Here is an 18,107-nt window from a genome sequence, read left to right on the forward strand (position 1 = left end):
CATACCCCAGCACTGGGCTGGATTGCTTTTATTTTCCTGTTGGTCAGTTCATCTGAAATCTGACTTTCCTCCCTTATCAGGTTACTGAAATTGCTCTCCAAATTCCCTACCTTTTATGAGTAATGGCCTCTACAATCCTACATAATATTCCAGATTCAAATTCTTCCTTCTTGAAATTTACCCTCCCACTGTTCTTTGGTTTCTCCTGCCAACTTCATAATCTTTTCTTTTTTGTTTCCTTCCCCAGCTTGGTTCCTTCCTCCCTTCCTAAATGATCCCACAATGATCTTCCCCACTCCCTTTTCTACACTGACCTGCTTCATCACCTTTACGTTACCCACCTTGATATGGCTTGTGCGATCCATCTCCCACTTGCTACCTTCTTATGGACCCTGTGACCGCTATGTGCCTCTAGCACCTCCATTTCAGCACTTCTTAGCTGAATTAATCTTCCCTCCTAGTCGCATCTTTCTCATAATCATCACATTATTATCATCACTTGTGACGGCCTGGCCCTTGTTCTCCGCCTCCAGTGATTTGCCAGTTCCCATGGATTCTTTGAGCACACCCATGTCCTGTCTGTTCACTGCTCATTCCCACTTGCTGCTATCCTGGGAGAGGCTCATCCAGAGGATGGGAGAGGCTTGCCTTGGAGAGGCTTGCCTTGGATTTCCAGAGGCAGCCTTGCTCCCGCTCTGCAGCTCTTTCTGCACCCCAGCCAATACACATGTTGCTACTAGAGTCATCTTTATAAGGCCTAGCTTTATCACATCTTTTTTTCCAGTTTAAAAAATCTTATATTTCCCTGATAGAATTGAGTTCAGTGCTGAATTATCCAGTAGTTGTTTATTCTTTTAGAGTATCAACAAAGTAAATGCATTGAAAGAAAAAGAAAAAATTTTAAAAATTACTTGATATTGGATATTGTTTAAAAGGATTGATAATTGTTATGGGAAAGAAATCAGGACTTTGTTACAGACATAATTTCACTAGGTGGTTAACACATATACTATATACATATGCATATCTATCATTTAAAATTAAATTAATTCTAAATTACAGATGACAAAAAATAATAATGTGTTTTTAACTTAGAGTTCTCAGGGTCTATAAAAGCTTTTAGTGCTAGTAAGTGCAAACTCCTTCTTCATTTATTTCTTATAGTTCCTGTCTCAGTACACTCCTCAACTTTCTTCCCCACTTCACTTTAGTGTACTTACCCTTCTCTGACTAAACTGCTCATTTATCAATATTCAGTTTCTAATTTGCCTTCACCCTTTCAGGCTCAGCCCACTTTCAGTCCTGCCCTGCAAACTTCTGAGTTACCAGGCTGACAGTTACTTCTTCCTCTGAATTTCTGAGAGCATATTTTCGTTTTCTCACGGCCCTTAACACTTGCAACCTTCTGTTATAGGATTGAATAGCCCTTCCTTCTCCTACAAAAAGGTATACTCATAAATGGCTAGCACCTTTCCTAATTCATTGCTATGTTTACGAGCTAGTTATAGCCAGTCCTGAAGTAAGGAGGCACTCAGTATTTTATGGTTTAATAAATGACTGAACAATCTAGTTAGACCTACTATTTTAAAAATGTTCATGTTTAAAGAATGCTTGTTTGTGTGTAGCTGCTGTGGAAAATGGTATTGGTGATTCCTCAAAAAATTAATTGTACAATGACCAGATGATCCAGCAATTCCACTTCTGAAAACATACTCAAATTAAAGAGGGACTTCAGCAGGTATTTGTACAGCCATGTTCATATCAGCATTATTTACAAAAGCAAAAAGGTGGAAAAAACCCAGTGTCTATTGACAGAGAAAAGGAAAAAAGTGGTATATACATAAAATAGAATATTATTCATTATAAATATAATATTACCCACTTTAAACTGAAGACATTATGCCAGTCACATAAGGACAAATACTGTGTGGATTCCATGTACATGCAGTACAGAGAGTAGTCAAAATCATAACACAAAAAGTAGAAGGCCAGGGATCAGGGAGAGAGGAAAGTAAAGAGTTTAGTGGGTACAGGGCTTAAATTGGGGAAGATGAGAAAATCCTGGAAATAGATGGTGGTGATGGTTGCACAACCATGTGAATGTGCTTAATGCCATAGAACTGTACAGTTAAAGTAGTAAATTCTGTGCTATGTATATCTTGCCACAATAAAAGAAGTTCAGGGTAAGAATGCTTGTGTTTCTTTAGATGAAAGGAGTTTGCTGCTAGTGAAGTTGTGTGTTGATTGGGAACTGGAACTGGTCCACTGAGGATTCACTGAAACTCAAAACTTCTTGGCACGTTTTCGCGTTCTTTGGCACTTTGACATTAATACTTGTTACCAGATTTATACAAAATTTTTGGTTGGAAAGAAACATATCATGATAAAATGTTGTGTAAATAAATAATCATATAGTGATTTGCATATTTTACTGATAGTTCCAATTTCCCCTTTCCTGTCTTCATTTTAAAATTTTGATTTAAATCTTTAAATATTTATCCTATGGCTAAAATGTTCAAAATGCCTATTAATTTCTGATTATTAAATTCATATGTGCTTATTGTAAAATATTCAAACATCATTAAAAAGTGCATTGCTCAGGAAGTGAAAGTTTCCCAGGAGCACAAATGATTACTTTTGTTAACAATTTGGAGTGTGTGAGAATCTTGTATGAATATAAATGCTATTGGTAACAAAAATATTGTTACACTTACATGTATTATACCACTAATGGCATTTTTTAATTAAAAATTCTTTTGGACCTCTATTTGTCTAGATCTCCATCTCTGTATATTTTTAAGCTACTACACAATGTACCATTGTGAAGTCTCATCTTAATTTAACCCATATTCCAGTTAGTGGGGAGTATTTCACAACTACAGACAATCTTGAGACTTGCTGAGATGAGCAATAGTATTCACATTTGTTTGTGTGCGTGTGTGTGTTCCAGTTTATTTTTGAGTGCTACACGTAGAATGGTGGGATCAAGTTATAAACACATTTGTAACTTCAATAGATGACTGCAAATTTTAAGTCTACTTTGACTGATCATTAACATCCTGGCCAATCTGGTAAAGTTGTAATTGACTGTGTATAGAAGCTGATATTGTTTAAAAATATCCAGATGCCTAAAACTGCAATGGGTTTTTCCAAGTCCCAGATTCACCTTGCTTATCAGGGTCACAAAATATTATGATGGAACTGCCCACAGCTGAGCCAACGAAGTCTCCAAGTGCCAAGATTCAGTCTGTGTAACAGAGTAAAAAAGAAAGTTTGGGACTATAAATTAGCAACTACTCTGTATCCCTAGGATAGCTACCTTCCTTACTTGTTTAGATATTTACTTACCCTACTCTGTCTAGCTCTTCTTAAAGTTCTAATAAATAACAAAATCTTTGTCAAAATTTCATACATCAATTACTGGCATTATAACCTCACTACCCACAACAAAACCGAGCTGAAATTTGGTGAGTGTTTTGAGTCTGATAATTACAATGTATGTCAGCTTTCCAAAGTGCAATGATTATACTCCTTTTGTTGTGTCTTGTTAGTTATATTCCTTCATGGAACATTATACATGGGCTTTAATTTTTCCATATCATCTTAAGCCATGTGGCCTATGAATGTTATTTTGTAATTTTGAAAAGAACCTTACGAAGAATAAATAGCTATTGCTGGTTTTGTATTTTCTAAAAAAGCCCATAGGAATAAAAATTGCTTCTTTTCCACCAAAAATTCCCACGGTGAAAGTCTGTTAGTAACTTATGAAAAACAAAGACACTTTTCCTTTGCAAAGCAAGGGAGGTATGTTTTTTGACTTATTCGCTCATTCACTCATTTGACATTTATTGAGAACTTTCAGGGTGTCAAGTATATTGGGGTGGATACAAAAAAGAATCTCCTATGATAATGTATAGTTTATTTCCTAATCTCTCACCTCCAACTGTGATATTAGGTGTTTTCTGTAAATATGGAAAACCTACCAAATATGAATTTTTCTTGTTTGAAGGACATTTACCAATAATTACTAAAGACCCAATTATCCTGCCTCATAGAAAAATCGAAGACTTGTTTTTGGTGTAATGTACACGTACACATTTTTTTCTCTTTGATTAAAAATTATTTACACATCTGTGCCCAGGATTAAGGATAATGAAATTCAACCACAAAAATGATTAAATAATATATAATTGTAGTGTTGGAATTTATCAGTTTAGAGTGGTTGCCTCCATATTCACCTTTCTTTTGATCTTCTTGTAGACGTTATTGTTATTGACTGTAAATGTCTCAGTATTTTTGCTCAGTGGAATGTGGCTTGACAGATTAATTATATGTTATCAGGCAGTTGAAGATCAACTAAAGATATGTGGCCACAAAAGGGATGCTGATGTATTTGAGCTCTTCCTTTCTCAAAAGTAAGTATATTTTATATAAGAAATGGAAGAGCATCATATTATAATATTTTATAGGTTCAGTCTTTTCCATTGTTTCCCTCCTCCAGACTGTATAGAAAAGGAGCACATTCTAATTACTTTACCACTCACTGGGGCACACAGTCTCTCTTGGGGAGGCAAGATATCAAAATGAATAAAAGCAAAGGGCATGGAGTTAGCTCTCTGTCTTCCATCTGGGTAATCCTGGGCCTTCTACAAGAACCTCCCTGTTAAGGTTGTCAGGTTTAGCAAATTAAAAAATAGAATGTCCAATTACATGTGAATTGCTGAAAAACAAATGATTACAATATTTTTAGGTATAAGCATATCCCACACAACACTGGAATATTTGCTATTTCTCGGTGATCATATTTCCTATATATAATAATGCTACCTGCTTTACGGGATTGTTGTGGAGTTTAGGTAAGTTAGTAAAAGATAGGAGAGGTATACACAGTAAGTATTGAATGAGGATTAGTACAGTTAATATTACTGTTATTAGAAAAATAACCTCACTATGCTCCTATACTATAGTAATAACCCTATTACACCCTATTACTATAACCCCTAATAGGGTTATAGTAATAATCCTATTACATGACCTATGTAACAAGACCTGTACTTATTTTACTGACAAGTAGGAAAATCCTTTCCTTATGTAGCAGCCTCTTTGATTCCACTCTAACTCACCAAGGTGGTAGATAGCAAAGCGGGGCCTTCTTCTACAGAGCAATCATGGTGCCTAAGATAGAATCTAGGCACTATGAAGGTGGAAGAGGAAGAGGAAGTTATGGGTTGGTTTGAACTCTGATACCATAGTTTTCATGGTGTAGCCACAGTTTACACTTTAATAACAATGAACCTATTCTTTCCCTACCTGTTCTTGATTTTATTTTAAAGATTTATTTACTTATGCATATAAGAACTGGGGTACAGGCTAGAGGTGTGGGGGGTGAGAGAATTCACCAGAGACTATAACCAAGATGAAAATGCATACATTGTGCAAAAATGAAAAATGATGTAAAAATATATAAAATAATAATTAAGATCCACTAAAAAAATTAAATGTTTTTAGGTTAAAAAAAAAAAATAAAAAGTAAAAAAAATACTATCTTACCAATTACGACATATGGGAACAAAAAAGTGTTTCACTGTCCAGACAGCAATTAACCAGGTCAACTGGTATATTTGCCTAAGTCTCTACTGCCCTTGCAAAATGGAAAGCATGTTATTCATATGACCTTGAATAATCAGAGAACTTAGGCTATACAACAGGATTCACATATTGTCAACAGAATCATTGCCATCATTAGTAGAATTTCCTCTCCTCCACCATTGGCTTCAACTGACAGCCTATTGGTTAAGGACAAGTTTATGTGCGGAATATGACATGAAAGAGTTAAAGTAACCTTAAAAGTGAATCACTTTAATTTGGTACTTTGTCCTCCCTGTTCTCCATGGGAGCTGAGTGCTATTTCTGAGTGGACAGGCCTATCCCTGCGCCAGGTCATACCCTGAAGGCCTGGCGCACACCATGGTAGGTGGTAACAGCCACTGCTGTGTAGTGGATGAGCTGTGGTGGGTACTTTGTCCCGATAATAGCGATGCTTTCACACAGAGTCAACAAACCCCCACCGGGGTCTGGAGTGGCGGTGGGAGGCGGGGCGGTGTACGATTAACCAGCGCGCGCTGCCCTGCTCCCTGCGTGTAAGTGAAGGCGCACAGGCCCAAGGAACAAACTGAGAAAGAGCGCGGAGGCCTTCGGCCACCTCCCCCGTGTGGCAGCACCAACAACCTGCGCGGTCAACAAGGCCTAAAGATGCTCATGCTGTGGAAACTCTTTCTACCATAGACTTTACACCCGAGGGCCTCGCCTGTGGCACAGCGGGTTGAGCGCCGCGCTGTGAAGCTGTCCGCAGCCTTTGCAGCACAGGTTCGATTCCCGGCCGGCCAGGAAGATTCCCCCATGGCGCAGCAGACCTCTCCTGCCTCGCCCGCTGCTCCCCTCAGCAGTGTATTTCAGTCCGTCTGCCTGTTTCTGTCCCCCACTCTGTCTCTGGTGAATCCTCTCACCCTCCCGTGCCTCTGACTGTACCCCAGTTCTTGTATAAATAAATAAATCTTAAAAAAAAAAAAAATTTATACCCGAGGGAAAGTCCCTGAGAGTGGGCAGCACAGGAAGGCCTGCAGCCAGAATGTATCCCCTATACCACAGTAGGGAGGGAGTCTGGGGGTTCCCTCTTGGCTCACTTGCCAGTTCCTTCCTCTGAGGACTCTCACAGAGCAGAGGCCCACAGTCCTGGCCGGGGTCCTGGGACAGCTCCTCCCAGGCCCACCACCCACCACAGCCGCGGGGGGAGCAGTCCTGGCCGGCGTCCTCTGAGGGGCTTCAGCTCTGCCCCAGCACTAGGGGCAGAAACGCCGGCTCCCATCCTTCTTTGCGTCTAGAGGACAGGAGTCCACGCGAGTGACAGGACCTTTAAGGTTTATCGTACGTAAAATGCTACTTCCAGCTCTCACGTCATGCGACGCCAGAAAACTCACCGAGACCAGGCCCACATTGGAAAAGGAACCGCGGTGGCTGCAGCCTTTTGCCAGTCTTGGACCTCGCTCTGCTTGCAGGCCCAAGAGCTCAGGAGGCAACCCTGGGGCGGAGCTACAGCTGCCGCGCCTGCCCGCAGGGCCTCTGCCTGGTTGGGCGTCCACGAGATCTGCAGGCCAAAAGCCCAGGGCATGTTAATGGGGTGGTGGAGCCTTGCGTGGTGCCTCGGTGTTCTATGCTAGCAGAGAATCCTCACAGGGGAGAAACCTGATGACTTTTGAACCCCTGTACAAAAATGTGGTCCGTGGACACAGTATATTCACAGAAAGTGGGGGTGGGCATAGAAATGCCAAAGTGACCTCTCGTTTTCTAAGGAACGGTGCGTCCCAAACATCTGACATGATGGGTGGTTTTCAAATCAGGTCCACTGTCCCCTTAACCGAAAATAGTTTGTACTGCTCCCTCCTTACTCAGAAATGAGTTTACATATACAATGTACAAAATCAACATATGGCCAGTTTCATAAAGCATCATTAGGACAAAAGAAATTCGCGATAGAGTAAAAGAAAAGTAGATTATTTACATTCTCCGATAGCTGAAAATTCAGCATGGATAGTAGTAGCACAACAAAATTAATGGCAGTAATTTGACACAGTTGATATTTTACAGATTAATGTCTTAAGATAATACTTCTGGGAACTCTTTGGGGAAAATCCTTTAAGTGGAGTTTAAGTTTCTCTGCTACCCTATAATGATTGTTTCATTTTTCATAGAAACAGAAAGTTAACATAATATTGGACATACTTTTTTTTTTATAAATTTTATTGTTATATTCCCCATACAATTGCAGTCCCCCCATTCTGACCCCAATCCCTCCCCTCCCGCCCCCGCTCCCCTAAAAGTGTCTCTGGTTCATAGTTTTTTGTTGATTTTGATTTTCACTTTCTTATATTCATTTTCCTGGTCCCTTATTTAAGTTTTCTAGATTCCTGCTATGAGTGAGACCATCCGGTATTTTTCTTTTTCTTTTTGGCTTATTTCGCTGAGCATGATCCCTTCCAGCGCCATCCATGTTGCTGCAAATTGCATGTGTTTATCTTTTTTGAATGCTGAGTAATATTCCATGGTATATATGTACCACATCTTCTTGATCCAGTCATCTATTTTTGGGCATTTGGGTTGTTTCCAAAGCTTAGCTATTGTAAACAGTGCTGCTATAAACATAGGGGTGCAGGTGTTCTTTGGAATTGATGTTTCTGTGTCCTTTGGGTAAATACCTAGGAGTGGAATTGCTGGATCATATGGAAGCTCTATGTTTAGTAGGTCCAGAAATCTCCACACAGCTTTCCACAGTGGTTGGACCAGTTTGCACTCCCACCAACAGTGCAGAAGAGTTCCTTTTTCTCCACACCCTCGCCAACATTTGTTGTTGCTAGTTTTTTTAATATGTGCCATTCTCACTGGTGTAAGATGGTATCTCATGGTAGTTTTGATTTGCATTTCCCTGATGACAAGTGATGTTGAACATTTTTTCATATGCCTGTTGGCCATTTGCATTTCCTCTTCAGAGATGTTTCTTTTAAGCTCTTCTGCCCATTTTTTGACTGGATTATTTTCTTTGTTGTTGTTGAGTCTCATCAGCTCTTTGCAGATTTTTGTGATCAGTCCTTTATCATTAGTGTTGGGTGCAAAAATGTTCTCCCAGTTGGTGGGGTTTCTCTTTGTTTTTGTTATTGTCTCTTTTGCTGTGCAAAAGCTCTTTAATTTGATGTAGTCCCAGCTGTTTATCTTTGCCTTCACTATCACTGCTTTGGGTGAGGTGCCTGTAAAGATGTCTTTGATGTGCAAATCACGTAGTGTTTCGCCTATATTTCCTTCTATATATTTTATGGTTTCAGGTCTTATGTCTAGTTCTTTAATCCATTTTGAGTTGATTTTTGTGTATGGTGTGAGGTAGTGGTCAAGCTTCATTCTTTTGCATGTAGCGACCCAGTTTTCCCAGCACCATTTATTGAACAAACTTTCTTTGCTCCAATGCATATTCTTTGCTCCTTTGTCAAAGATTAGTTGACCATAAATCTGTGGGTTTATTTCTGGATTTTCTATTCGATTCCATTGGTCTGTATGTCTGTTCTTGTTCCAATACCATGCAGTTTTGATGATTATGGCTTTGTAGTATAGTTTGAAGTCTGGGAGTGTGATGCCTCCATTCCCTTCTTTTTTTTTCAGGAGAGCTTTGGCTATTCGGGGTTTTTTGTGATTCCATATGAATTTCATCAATAATTGTTCTATTTCTTTGAAGAATGACATTGAAATTTTGATTGGAATAGCATTGAATCTGTATATTGCTTTTGGAAGGATGGCCATTTTAATAATGTTTATTCTCCCAATCCATGAGCAGGGGATGTCTCTCCATTTCTTTGTGTCTTCTTCTATTTCTTTTAACAGTGTTTTATAGTTTTCTTTGTATAGGTCCTTTACCTCTTTTGTTAGATTTATTCCCAAATATTTGATTTTTTTTGTTTCAATAACAAAAGGGATGGTTTTTTTTGATTTCTTCTTCTTCAGATTTATTGTTTGTGTATAGGAAGGCTACTGACTTTTGCGTGTTGATTTTGTATCCTGCCACTTTACTGAACTGATTGATGAGTTGAATTAGCTTTTCTGTGGAGTTTTTGGGGTTCTCTATGTATAATATCATATCGTCTGCAAATAGTGATAGTTTGACTTCTTCTTTTCCTATTTGGATTCCTTGGATGTCTTTCTCTTGTCTTATTGCTCTGGCTAGGACTTCCAGTATTATATTGAAAAGCAGTGGTGAGAGTGGACATCCTTGTCTTGTTCCAGATCTTAATGGAATTGCTTTCAGCTTTTCACCATTGAGAATGATACTGGCTGTTGGCTTGTCATAGATGGCCTTTATAATGTTGAGGTATGTTCCTTGTATCCCAAGAATTTCAAGGGCTTTTATCATGAATGGGTGTTGCACTTTGTCGAAAGCTTTCTCAGCATCTATTGATATTATCATATGGTTTTTATATTTCTTTTTGTTGATGTGTTGGATAACGTTGATTGATTTTCGGATGTTAAACCATCCTTGTGCCCCTGGAATGAATCCAACTTGGTCGTGGTGAATTATCTTATGGATACATTGTTGGATTCTGATAGCTAAAATTTTATTGAGGATTTTTGCATCAGTGTTCATTAGGGAGATTGGCCTGTAGTTTTCCTTTTTTGTGTTGTCCTTGTTCGGTTTTGGTATTAGTGTAATGTTGGCTTCATAAAACGTGTTTGGTATTGTCCCTTCCTTCTCAATTTTTTGGAAGAGTTTGTGAAGGATAGGCACTAATTCGTCTCTGAATGTTTGGTAGAATTCATTTGTAAATCCATCAGGTCCTGGGTTTTTGTTTTTGGGGAGGTTTTTGATTACCATTTCAATTTCGCTGCTTGTAATTGGTCTGTTTAGGTGTTCTATTTCTTCTTTATCTAGCTTTGGGTGATTGTAGAGTTGTAGGAATTTGTCCATCTCCTCTAGATTGTTAAACTTGTTTCCATATAACTGTTCATAGTAGTTACTGATTATTCTTTTGATTTCTGCTGTGTCCGTTGTGATTTCTCCTCTTTCATTGATGATCCTGTTTATTTGTGCTTTCTCCCTTTTTTCCTTTGTGAGCCTGGCTAGGGCTTTGTCTATTTTATTGATTTTTTCAAAGGACCAGCTCTTGGTTTCATTGATCTTTTGGATTGTTTTTTTAGTTTCAATTTCATTTATTTCTGCTTTGGTTTTTATTATTTCTTTTCTTCTACTGGTTTTGGGGTTTTTTTGTTGTTCTTTTTCTAGATCTTTGAGCTTCGAGATTAGGTTGTTTCTTTGCGTTCTTTCTTGTTTCTTGATGTGAGCTTCTATTGCTATTTATTTTCCTCTTATTACTGCTTTTGCTGCATCCCATACATTTAGGATATTGGTTTCCTCCTTGTCGTTCAATACAAAAAATTTTTTAATTTCTTCTTTGATCTCCTCATTAGTCCAATGGTCTTCCAGTAGTGTGGTTTTTAATCTCCATGAGGTAGGAAAGTTCCTTGCCTTCTTTTTATGGTTTATTTCTAGTTTGATGCCTTCATGGTCAGAAAAGATGGTTGATATGATTTCAATCTTGGTGTATCTGTTGATGTTTCTCTTGTGCCCCAGTATGTGATCGATCCTAGAGAATGATCCGTGTGCGCTTGAGAAAAATGTGTACTCCATTTTTTTGGGGTTTAGTGTTCCATAGATGTCTGTTAAGCCCAATTGCTCTAGGTCCTTATTTAGAGCTTTGGTTTCTTTACTTATTTTTTGTCTTGTTGATCTATCCATTGTTGATAGTGGTGTGTTGAAGTCTCCCACTACGTATGTGTTTTCTCTGATGTCTGTTTTCAGAGAGGACAACAGTTGTCTGATATATTTTGGTGCTCCTTCGTTTGGTGAGTATATGTTAATGAGTGTTATTTCTTCTTGAAGTATTGTCCCCTTGATCATAATGTAGTGACCATTGGGGTCTCTTTTTATCTTTTTGAGTTTGAAATCTGTTTTATCTGATATAAGTATAGCTGTTCCTGCTTTCTTTTTTGGTCCATTTGCTTGTAGGATTGTTTTCCATCCTTTAACTTTGAGCCTATTTTTATCTTTTGTAGCTAAATGTGTTTCCTGGAGACAGCAAAAGGTTGGGTTTTGTTTCTTAATCCAGGCTGCAACTCTGTGTCTTTTTATTGAAAAGTTTAGTCCATTTACATTTAGAGTTAATATTGATATGTTAACATCTGTATTTGCCATTGTGTTTGTCTTTCCTTTGATTTTATTTATTTATTCTTTTAATAACTTTTTTTTTTTTTTGGCCTTCTTTCATTGTTATTCGTCCCTCTGAGGTTCTGGCTTTAGGACTCCTTGTAGTATTTTTTGGAGTGGGGGTTTAGTTGCAATGAAATTCCGGAGTTTCTGTTTGTCTGGGAAGGTCCATATTCTTTCTTCAAAGAGGAAGGAGAGCTTTGCGGGATAGAGTATTCTTGGTTGGCATCTGTTTTCTTGGAGTCTGTTGACTATGTCCCTCCACTCTCTCCTTGCCCGTAGTGTTTCTTCGGAGAAGTCTTGATGTCAGCCTGATTGGCTTTCCTTTGAATGTTATCTGTTTCTTCCCTCTTGCCAGCTTCATTATTTTTTCCTTGTCCTGGATTCTTGGGAGCTTTACTATTATGTGTCTTGCTGTATTTTTCCTTTCGTTGTGGAAGTTTGGTGTTCTTCTTGCTTCTTGTATATCAATTTTCAGCTCCTTCTTCACATTTGGGAAGTTCTCTTCAATTATCTCTTTGAATATTTTCTCTGTTCCTACATCTCTCTCCTCTCCTTCTGGTATTCCTATAACTCTTATATTTCCTTTCCTCATGGAGTCAGATAGTTCCCGAAGTCTTTCTTCATTCTTTTTCCTTCGTACTTCTCTTTCCTTTTCTGTTTTGGTTCTTTTTATTTCTGTGTCTTCAAGATTACTTATTCGTTCTTCCATTTCATCTATTCTGCTTTCATTGCTTTTCCCAGAATTCTTTAGTTCTTCCATTAATTCTTTGATCTCCTGCATTTCTTTTACTTCCCTCTTTAGGGACTCAATTTCTTTCTTCTGACCATTGTTTTCCCTCTCTAGGGACTCAATTGCATTCTTCTGATCGTTGATTATTTTTCCCTTATCATTGTTTTCCTTTATGACTTCTGTCAGTTTTTTAATCACGGCAATTTTAAATTCTCTTTCTGGAAGGCTCAGAAATTCTTCCAAGTTATTGTCGTTGCAATCTGGGGGCTGGCTTTCTTTTTGTGGTGTGCTTTTTCTCTGGAGAGTTGCTAGGTTGCGTGTGGTTCTTCTCCTCCCTACTGTCTGTTTTCTAATTTGCCGTATGCGTTGGGACACTGTGTTGTTGGGACTGGCCGGCATCTTGGGTGGGCTTCTCTGTTCCCCTCTGGTTCCTCCAGGAGTCATCTGTCAGTTTCAAGCAGTCTTTACTGGAGAAAGGTCCCTGTTCTAAAATGCCGATGTGGGGACACACTCCCCTGTGCGCCTGGTCTGCCCCGGCAGTGGGTTCCTGCTCCCCTCTGGGCTTGGACTGCAGGCCAGAGGGGGTCTGGCGTGGGCGAACTTCCCCCGCTCACCTCTGGCTCCTGAGGAAGCCTTCTGCAGGTAGTCTTTACTGAAGAAATGTCCCTGTTCTAAAATGGTGATGTGGGACACACTCCCTGCGCGTCTGGTCTCAGGCACACTCTTCTGCGCGCCTGGTCTGCCCCGGCTGTGGGTGCTCGCTCTCCCTGTGGGCTCAGACTACTTGTTCGGAAGGGGCCCGGTGTGGGCTAACTCCCCAGCTGGCCACTAGCTCCTTCAGGAGCCTCTGCTGGCTTCAAGTCGCTAGGTGGCGCCAGAGATCTCTCCTAGAGCCCTTGGGGAGCTGATTTTCCACCCCGTGGGGCAGGGAGCAGAGCGGGGATGGTAAGGTACACCTCAACGGCTTTGGGGTGCTGTGTCTGCCTTGTGCCCCACCGTCATGGGGAACACACGCCCCTAATTTCGTGCCCTGGGTGTCAGTTCCAAAGCCCTCAGTTCCAGGACGCGGGCTGTAGCCCAGATCAGTGGCGCGGGAATGGCGCCTTTTGAATCCCGCTCCCCTGCCTGGGCGCCTTGTTCCTGCTCACTCAGGGAGGGCCTCCGCGCGTCTCCCCGCAAGCCTAGGTCGCACAAGCTTACCGGGCGGCCGGGGCTGTGTGCTGGTGCTGGTCTCCTCCTGGGGGGCGGGGCTCTCTTTAATGGTGCCTGGAGCTCACCTCCGCGGCGGATCCTGCAGGGTTCTCCACAGCTCCCGTTCACGGGGTGTGGTGGCTGCAATAGTTCCTTTCCACTCACAGACCCGCTTGCTGCGTCCTTTGTTCTTGTTGGCCGTTTTGGTTTGTTGTTTCCCTCCTCTCTGCCGGTCGGAGAGTGCCGCCTCTGTGGGCGGGGGAGGGGAGCAGGGTTCTGCGCTTCCCTCCCTTCTGGTCCTCTTTTATGGCAACTTTCTTCTTTGGGCAGTTTGCTGGAGTCGTCCGTTTATCTTCCGTGTCCCAGTTCTCACTGGGACCTGCCGCTTTTCCTCCCTATTAACTTTTTTTAATGGGAGATCTTACTCGCAGCGTCTCCTCGCCGCCATGTTGCTCCGCCCCCCTCAATATTGGACATACTTTTGCGCATCTTGTGCCCCAATAACTATTTATTTAATGGTATTAGCTTTGATGATATTTACCTGAGTGAATAGAATTGGGATTATTAAACGGTGATTTTTCCAAATGCTTTCATTCATTTTACACTTAATGGCTGTCATTCTGTAAAAATCTGCCCCTCCCTTTTCTTTCTGCCGTTCATTTTCTTCTTTTCCCTGAATAGGAATTTTTTTTTAATCCCTTATCACTCTTTTCTTTTTTTCAATTCTCAAATTATCCCAAACAAACATGCACCATTCGTCTTTGAGCCCGTCTCAGGCACAGAACGTTCCAGATCCATCCAAAACAGCTCCCAGTAGGAATTTACACACATAATCCATTCTCTCTTAGCAGTTATATAGCCCATTTCTGGGAGGGAGCAATTGGACCTTAGTAAGGCTTAACAATTTTTTGCTCAACATTTCTTTTCAATGACAAAATTTGTACTTTTGCAATGAAGAGACCTGGCTTTGATCAAAAGACTGATTTTGGCTTCACCAAGAGTAAGATAAAGTGACATCATTTGCCTTCTGATGTGATTCAGTAGTTACCTCCTTTGTAACTGAAAACTTCCTTTGATTTTAGTGATGAGGGAGCAATTAGAACAATCAAGAACGTGAGACATTCTATCAGACAATTGTCCTGGTCTCTTCAAAAAGTCAGTGTTAAGGGGGAGGGGGTAGAAGGGAGGAAGGTGAATATTCTAAATTTAAGAAGACTAAAATCTTATCCTAACTGCAAATGCATCTCATGAACATTGATGGTGTTCTGAATTTAAACTATAAAAGAAGTGTAGGGGCAACCAATGCAATTTAAATGTGAATGATATATTAGATGGTATCATTGAATTCATTTTAATTTTCTAAGGTATGGTAATGATGTTGTAGTTATGCAGGAGAATGTCATGATTTGGGGATAATAGCATGCTGAAGAGTTTAGGATTTAGAGACCTGCAATAATATGTCTACAACTGCTTTCAAACCATTCACCAAGAAAGTTATCAGTCAATAAATAAATACATAGAATGAGCAAAAGTGTGGCAAATATTAAAAATGATAAACATTATACAAGTATTTGTTGTACTATTAATTTTAGGTTTCAAATTTTTCAATATAAGTTGGTAAGAAAGATTCCTTTTTTTAAAAAATGCTTGCCTGCTTTTAAAAGTATGTTTATTTTCATTAAAAATTTGTAAATTTTAGTGCCTCAGTGTTCCATAGTTAGGATAATTATAAGAAGATATTACCTTACATGAGTTCATATATGTAATATTCATCAGCATTAGTGTTTTTAAAATACTTAGAAAAGTTCCTGGCATTTTGTGTGTATAAGTGCCTGGCAAATAGACACCTGGGACCCATAATTTCTACCCTGAGAAAGAAATCTGAAAACTCCAGCCAAAGCAAACGGTCAGTTATTCTCAGAGGTTTTGTCCTCTTTCCACACCATGTCTGCCCATTTGCTGTGTGACCTGCATCAGCAACAAAGCCTAAACTGATCCAGGGCAACAAGGGGCACTAAAACTGGCCAAGAACCCTGCCCAAATAGTTTATCAGTCACTTTCAGAGTTCTTCATCCACGTGCACAATTGCAAGACTCCTCAGGTTCAGAGAACAACAATAATGGAAATTACTTAACAAACAAAGGAAAACAAAGAGTCACTGAAGCCATAAATGGCTGTTTACCTCACTCGAAGCACTGCCCAGTGTTTTAAAGTTCTGAACATGAAGGCTCCCAAGATGGAGACTTCCTGCCAGTGAGGACACAGAGCTTCTCTGCCAAACAAAAGGCCACACCCCCCCAAGATTAAGTCTCCCCACCACTGAGGGCCTGGATTCACAAAGATAGCAGAAGGCACAACGGGACATGCTCACTGGAGTTGCCAAGATGCCCCAGCACAGCACCAGACAAGCTACACTCAAAACAGCAGCTCCAGCAGCCAAACAACCTGACAAACCGCCCACACTCATGAGTCAGAGAGGCGCCTGGCTCTGGGTCTTTACCTTTTCCTTCCAGGCTATAGCAGCAGGGAACAGTTTCAGTTGCTCAGCTACCTGAAAAACCTCTGAACATTTCTTCTCTGAGATTGGCTGCTGGAAGGCTCTTCACATCTCTCAGAGGCCCATAACAGCCTTCTGAAAAATTAGCATGGTGGGGGCAGAAATGGCTGATCATCCCAAACCGCTAAGATCCCCAATGCTCAATGCTGGGGGCTGCTTCTGCAGTCCCTTATGTTTCTTATAAGAGTGTCTATCCCACTGTACTTTATTCATTTTTGCTTGGGGCTATTTATCTTCACCAGGAACCCCCTCAGGGGGTGCTACCTGTAACAGTCTTTGGCTTCAGCCCCCTGTTACAAACCCATTTCCACAAACCCACATCCTTTAAGAAGGATGTAATTAATAAGCGACAAAGGGACAATAAAACACTTTACTCAGTCTCTGTGTTTTGGTAAGACAATTTCCATGTCTTAAATCCAGACTGGAAAAGATGGAGGACAACACCAAAGGAAGAATCCTATAGACACTGTTGAATCAGAAACCAGTGGAGTTTTCATATTTACTTGAAAGTCCAGTGTCTTCTGTACTTTTTTTTTCCTGCAGACTCTTAACAGTAAAATCTTATTAAATGAGGTCCCAAGAAATTCAGACAAAATGTATAAATTTCTACCAATATGATAAAATACTTTCCTTTAAGTATTTGCTTTAAGTGGATAAACCGGGCTACAATGATGGAAATTTAGAAATTGGTATGTAAGTGTGCCAACAATTTTGAAAGGATGAAGATAGAGGTTTTTCCAGTTACTCCAAAGTCATACTAACTATATGACCAGCCTAACCATGGGTGAATTCACTGTTGCTAATATCTATTTTTTTTTCTTTTTAGGGAACTGACAGAGGTCATTGATCTTTCTAGGTTTAAAAAATTAAAGTATTTATGGCTACATCATAACAAGGTAGTATTATATTTTATTTTTAAATATTGTTTTATTTTTGAATGACTATAATTAAATTGCTATCTTATATTCATATTTTAACAGTGCCAATCTTTAAAATTATTTACAGTTTATATCCTTTTTAAAGTTTTGTAGGAAATATTTTAATTTAGCAATATTCAAGCACCTTATCAATCAATTCATTATATGTAGTCTCAAATAGAATTGTTATATGCTCAAAGCCCCTAATTTATATAAAGGTTTATTCCTTTACTTAAAATATTTGCCATTGTACTATTTTAATGGCATATTAAAAATTCTACTACACATTCTTGACCAATTTATGAGCTTGGTTATCTAAACAAGTTTGTGATAATTAAACTGACTAAAAGGAAATAAAGGCATTTCAATAAAACTGATTCATTAAAAAAAAAAAAAAAGACTAGGTTTTAGGAGGCAGTAGTACCAGTACCTTCCCAATACCTCCTCCATTGCTGGGAACTAAGTGTGGCTCCCAGCTCTCTGAATAGGACCAAACTAAAATTCAGACCCAAACAATCATTGGAATTAGCTCCGCAGTAAGTTATTCCCAGCTTTCAAGGTTTTGCCTTTCCAACTGTCTGTATTTGTTCATTATAAACTGTAATCTAATCTTGACATTTTGAATTTCAACTTTCTATTTTCCATACAAGCTGTTTAAATTAAAAAAATTAAAAAAAATAATTTGAACTTGTAGCAGTAGTCTGCTTGTCAAGTAGTGGTCCATACTCACAGGGTTGAATCTTTAAACACCTATGTTTATGAAAATAATTCAATATTCCATTGCATTGTCAGTCTTTTTTTTAAAACCAGCTGAGTGGAAAATGGAAAATGAAAGTGCTTCTAGTGTTAAATGTAAGCATAAGTCTCATAAGCTTAAAATAATTTCTGAGAGAACAAACACTAATACCTCTG

The 18,107-nt window shown here is 39.5% G+C and overlaps 1 protein-coding gene across 1 annotated transcript in view; it reads left to right on the forward strand.

Moving 5' to 3' along the window:
• Positions 1-282: 282 nt before the first annotated feature.
• LRRC72 (leucine rich repeat containing 72) overlaps positions 283-18,107 on the forward strand; it is a gene marked incomplete at both ends in the record, with an annotated part of 45,536 nt that continues 27,711 nt past the window's right edge. The window contains 3 exons of the mRNA XM_084230588.1: positions 283-577; positions 4,292-4,415; positions 17,105-17,174. Coding sequence (XP_084086714.1) covers positions 283-577; positions 4,292-4,415; positions 17,105-17,174 — 489 coding nt within the window. The remainder of the gene's footprint in view (positions 578-4,291; positions 4,416-17,104; positions 17,175-18,107) is intronic.

The sequence above is a fragment of the Talpa europaea genome (assembly GCF_964194135.1).
Source record: "Talpa europaea genome assembly, chromosome: 3".
NCBI lineage: Eukaryota > Metazoa > Chordata > Mammalia > Eulipotyphla > Talpidae > Talpa > Talpa europaea.